The following is a 6000-nucleotide window of genomic DNA, read 5'->3' as shown; positions in this document are numbered from 1 at the left end:
GTACTCAGTCATTTTATTCTAAGGTATCTTGCGCATTAATAACTTATTTTAATTACCGGGTACCGGCGGACATTCAAAACCACACATTCACACATGTAAACTTTGATATAAATTAGTCCTGCTTTTTTAAAGCTAGATCACAATCTTCTTCTAGAACTTAACAATTTCGGCCACAGATTCGACAACAGAACTATCGCTGAAACGGCCAATGCGTAACGCATACGATATGACATGCGCCACATAACTCTGCTCATGAATGCGATGGAATAGATGTGCCATGGGACCTAAAATATTAAAACATCCATCAAAGAATTAACGAAATTAAATTTTATAAAATTTGGTGGTTATTTACCCATGGCATGTACTGTAACATCCGCACCTCCATGAGTATTTTCGTCTGTATTAATGGCAGCTTGCTGAGTGTATTCAAAGGATGTTGTGTCTTCTAAACTAGGGTCTCGTCTGCGAGGATTATTAGGGTCAGCCATATCGACTTGAAATCCTTGATAGCTTGTGCCGTAGGTTAGTGTTGTGTATGGAGTTTGTTCCGTTTTCGATTTAGAAGCGAATCCGAGTATATTACTTCCTCGTTGGGGGTAGCCATTTATTGACAAAGTATGCGAATGATCTGCAGTGACTATGATCAACGTTTCATCCAAGTGACCTCTGAAGAAACGACCAGTTGATATATTGCTTTGAATTTTAAAAAAATGTACACTTACTGCATTGCGTTTATAGTCGCCTTTACAGCTTCATCCATTGCAATAGTTTCTGATAATGCTTTGCGAGCAGTTCCACGATGATGCGCTTGGTCAATAAGTCCGCCTTCAACGACAAGTAAAAAACCTCTATCATCTCTTTTGAGTACTTCGATCGCTTTTAGGGTCATATTTTGCAAGGAAGGCATCCCCGATGGACCTGTATCGCGTTCGTGATCATATTTGAGATGACCGTTTGCGAAAATGCCTGAAATGCAAATGGTAACGTTAGAACCAAAAGATTATCTACATCTTTACTTGCTCACCTAGGACGTAATCGTGTTCCCCGCTGATTCGGGATAAATCATTATTGTTCAAGGCAACTGCATATTTTACATTTTGCGCCTGTTTACTTTTCTCCCAATCATCTATTAGGTTCCTGCCGTCTGTAGAGTAGCATGACCAAGTATCAATTGGGTCTGCATCACTTCCCGTAACATTCGATACAAGGCACTGTCGACCGCCTCCCATGATGACCTTGAAGGAAAAGTGAAGATAGTTCATTCTGTCTCAAAAAGATGTGGATGTCTATCATTTTCTAGTATATGGACAATAAAAAATCTCTTTATACTTTTTTGTTTACGGTTGTAATTTGTGGCAAGACAAACCTTGAGATCTGGTATCGTTTTAATTTTTCAGTGCGAGCGATAAGCATATTTACAGTGGTCAATATATTAGGTTGGCGCATAATTTCCAACTTTTTTTGTGTAAAGTAATTTTTAGATAAGATAAATTGAGCCAGCATTTTTGTATTGTGTTTGTGCCACTTTTACTGTACTTGTTTTTGTTTTTATTATCCATATCGCCGAATCGACAGCAATAAAAACAAAACAAGAATGATCTTAGCTCCAGTTATTTTGCTTCTAAACGACCAAATCTTTTATGTGGCAAAAAAGGAATTCCAATTTACGAATATCTAATCTGAACGTGCGCTCATTTTATCTTCAAATGTTGCTGCATCTACTTATATATTTTTAAAAAAGTTATAATTGAAAAAAAAAAAATACTTTTATTCATCTAAATAAAAAACTATTGTAGCTATTTGAAGAAAAGGACATTTTTAACATCAACGCTGGAGGCAAAGAGATTTGTGTCGAGACTGGATATTGGACATGGGCCGAATGATTGAATGAATGAATGTCGGAGTGTCGGAGACAAACCAATTTGCAACCAGAACTATCGAATACTACCTGTGGTTTATATAGATAGACCGGTCATATTTCAGCGAATACCACACATTCTCTACTGATAGTTCTTTATCCACTCTTCATTTCAAGATTTTTATAATTCCGGATATAGACCGCTTCAATCAAGAGATCTCCAGGATCGCCATTTATCCGACAGATAGAAATCGAGCAATGGTTCGATTCCCAATCATTGATTTGCTTCACAAACGGTTACATGCAAGGAGCTCTAATGCTTCTTGCTTTAAAAGTAAATGCATAGTGAGTCGATATGACCGCGATGTTGTACCACAACGCCAGCCACACCCCGCCTTCAATATCATGAAAAAAATCCGTCCACCACACCGCAAAATTTTAATAAGGGAACTTGGACACCGTAGTTCGTATCGCTAGACGTTTTCTAAATCGGCTTTTGTTTACGGCAATATTCCGCATGTACTATACATGCCAATGAAGGGATAATGAAAACATTCACTGCGCTTAGATTTAGCTACTCCGAGAGATACCATTTCAGCACCATCTTCAGAAGTGACGATCAGCAGAGCTTCTCTCAAATCACTAACTCGATCATGGGTCCCTTGTAGAATTTCTGGGTACTTATAGAAGTCTGTCTCGGGCATAACTTTGATCAGAAGGTCACCAGGGCTAGGTCCATCTCGTAATGACCTTTACGAATGGCTTGAATTCGGTACTTGTTTAGTTAAGCTTCAACTATCAACTATGCACAATAGACTGTTAAGATGGTCATCAGTGTTAACATACAAATTATTGTTTTCTCAGTACACATTAGCGCCCACTTAGCAGGTAGACCATATTTGATTGTAAAGCACACAAGACCAAAGGGAACTCAATGAATCCACTTGAAAACTGACTCTCCGCATATGGATGGGTTTTGAGGTATTGTTACACTCAAATAAACACACTGACAAATTCGTTTGTCATGCGATAGAGACGTAAGACATGGATTAGCCAGTTATGCATGGTGTAATCGATATAGCAAATATACAGATTCTATGGCTTCTAGTTACAGGCAGCCCTTCTGCTCTCCAGACGGAATCCTGTTAGCGTGATGTGCACACGCCTCTTGCGTTTATTTTACGCCTGTCTCCATTTCAATTTCCCATATCGCTGAGCCTACTCTGAGAAAGCAGGCGCTGAGCTGCCTGGCAAAGATTCAGGTTTAGCAGTATGAATAGCTAAAATCGTCTCCTTGAGCGGCGCACATCTGCGAGTACTGCTGCCTGTGATATAGTCGACGTTACTGCTTTATGTTTCTCTGTATAACAAGCATTTGCAGCCTTTGGCCTTCTCTCTGCATTTTTGACATTTAGCATTTAAATTTATTATACTCCTCAAAGTGGACAACCAACTCGAGCAATGGGAATTTTGCCAGTAGCAGTAGTTTTCCGCCGTTTCGATTGGGAACTTATCCATTCAAACTGCCTTTTTGCGTACATATTTTGCGATTCATACATTCAAACAGGTCCAATACAGAACTGTCTGAACAAACCTTTGACATGGTCTCTTTTGGAACCTTATTTTATTCTATACTTTAGTCTAAGTGGAGTCATTGACTGCTTCAGTGATATTTTCTCCTTTTTACGGTTTGGAGTTCGCTGTGCGGATAGAGTTAAAGTCCCTACACCATTTGCGAGGTTATGGTATTCATTTTTCAAGAAGAAAGTGAATCCACGGCTCAGTTATGCTCTCTGGTTTGTGTTCTTACTGGAGTATTCAGAGACGCTTGTTTTGCCACTTCCAATACAAGCTTCCTTTCTAGAAAAAGCTCGAATAATTCCGTGCCTCGAAATACATCGCTCTTATTGCCCAACTTTGTAAACACGCCTTCCTCTGTGTCGTTTGTAACATTAATGTCATTTACAACAGGATTATTCGTTAGCTTATCAGTAGGCGTTTGTTCCAGCTTCTGATCAATTCCATTTTTCCTTGTCGGCGATCTTAATTCTCTAGCGCTTCACCTAGAAGGATCATTTCCATTTGTAAACAACTCTTTCTAAGAACTCTCGTTAGGGGGTTGCCTTCCTAATGACGTAATACATTCTGTTCCTATTTACAAATCTAACATCAGATAATGCATATTTATATATTGGCTACTGTAGAACACTGCCCCTGCCCGAAAACCGTTACACCTATTGATTCGAAATTTTGTGGAAATTATGGAGCTGTGAACTCTCGTGCATGCAGCAAAGGCATCACTTTATGTTGAATTTAAATAGTAATTTCGGCCATCATATGGGGCACAATATTAGAAAGTTTCGTAGAAATTCTACTGTTATTAACAAACTTATGGCAGAAGTTCCAACCTTCCTAACTACATAAATCCAGAAGTGTTTTTTACGACGGGTGAGAAGACGTCAAGTAAGTAGAGAATGTGCTTGAAGAGTGTCCATCTTAGAGTCCTGAACATTAGAAAAATCAAACTATATAAAAGTTGTACTTACATTTATACTCCTTCCAGGTTCATTTTCAATCAACACTCTTCCAATATCCTTACAATTTTGTTGCTTTGCCTCTTCGGGAATATTATTTTCACACTCCCATTTGCGATCTGGAATATGGGCGTACAAAGCTGATGGTGTTGCATGTGTAACACGTGTGGTTGTGACGAATCCAGTTCGCATACCATCATCCTGGGCCCATTTTAATATTGAACTGACGTGGCTGCTTTCATTTAAAGATCCAAGAAAATCCTTTTCCGGAACGCTTGAATCTAAGCCACTAGTATGATAGTTGCCTTTTACTCCACAGAATAATGCAGTAGCTGTTGCTGCCGAATCTGGGACCATTCTGTCAGCACAATAAGTCTATAAATAGGGTATTATAGTTTTTATTAAAAGTTTCACTTCTAGTTAAAATTAGGGGAAGGAGAGTAAGTGATAATAGCCAACGTTTGTTACCATGGGAGAACATGAGTCTATCAATATGCCCATATTATTAGTAATGGCGGGATTTATTTTGAACTCACTGCCAATGTATATGAATTCAGTAGAAATTTTGCAGGGTGCGTATCGTCTCTACGAATAATTCTGAAGCTTCCCAGAATAACACTTATTCGAGGTACTCTGTAGAGAAAATTGAACATGGAAAATTGCAAAGCAAAGTTTCAACAGATACCTATCCAGGCAGATTTCATAGAAATTTTCGGTAGTGTAACATTGGCGGATCCTTGTGAATTGGGGCTTAAGAATGCACTGAAAGTCTTTCCTACTTGTTGTAAAGTGATAGAAATAAGTGCGCTAGCAACCTGCAAATTTCGAAACGTCAACAACGTCTCGGATAGGGGTCTGGCCTCACGGTTACGATATTTGCCTATTGAAAACGGATTGTGATTGGTTGTTGGAATGTGTTCACGCTCCTACACAAAGATATTGAGCGTCCTCAGAAGGTTCGCTTTTCCCAACTCGAGCGAGAATTATAGCGATATTAGTTAGACATTTTAGGCCTAAGTGAAGTAAGATGGTGGGATTCTGGAGAGTACTCCTCTCTTCTTGTCATATTAATGGCAACGTGCTTTTGTACTCTGAAAAGCCAAGTGATGAATCAGCTGTCGAATTGTTACTGATAGCTGCAAGGCTCTCTTGGCTTGGGAGCTGGTTTCTGGCAGGAGTCCGACCGCACGATTCCGCTCCAGGTTAAGGATCACCACAATTGTAGAGTGCTATGCACCAACAGAAACTTCTGACATAGTGGAGAAGGATGCTTTCTATGAGCAATTACACGCGACTTCCTAAATTTGACATTAGGTGTAGGTGAGGCTCCCTTAGCAGCCGTCTGGAGCCTCACCTACGCAGTTACTTCATCTGAGATGGATTTTCTCTCGCATTCTTTTTCTACCGTAGACATTTCTGGGCTGAGTCAACTTCACCCATCTGGATTAGGTGATCAATTTCCATTGGGAGTACAAATTAGTCCGGACTGATTTTTGTAGTAAATAATGCATTCATTTTAAAACGAACCGGGAAGTCGATACCCCGTGGTAGGATAGAATGTTCATTATATTTCGCAAATGGCGACTATTCGGATACAAAATTTTGTTT

The 6000-nt window shown here is 39.4% G+C and overlaps 1 protein-coding gene across 2 annotated transcripts in view; it reads right to left on the bottom strand.

Annotated features, from left to right (window-relative positions):
* The window catches only part of LOC119656179 (alkaline phosphatase), a 53855-nt gene continuing 47855 nt past the window's right edge, over nt 1-6000 (bottom strand). For both annotated transcript variants that reach the window (XM_038062529.1, XM_038062528.1), the window contains 5 exons: nt 4405-4767; nt 1025-1235; nt 723-966; nt 353-666; nt 1-284 (listed from right to left, as the gene is read on the bottom strand). In XM_038062529.1, the coding sequence (XP_037918457.1) occupies nt 151-284; nt 353-666; nt 723-966; nt 1025-1235; nt 4405-4767 (1266 nt within the window). In that variant the 3' untranslated portion in view covers nt 1-150. The remainder of the gene's footprint in view (nt 285-352; nt 667-722; nt 967-1024; nt 1236-4404; nt 4768-6000) is intronic.

The sequence above is a fragment of the Hermetia illucens genome, chromosome 4 (assembly GCF_905115235.1).
Source record: "Hermetia illucens chromosome 4, iHerIll2.2.curated.20191125, whole genome shotgun sequence".
Lineage (NCBI taxonomy): Eukaryota > Metazoa > Arthropoda > Insecta > Diptera > Stratiomyidae > Hermetia > Hermetia illucens.
Note: the sequence above shows the minus strand (reverse complement) of the source record. Positions and strands in the feature narration are given on the sequence as shown.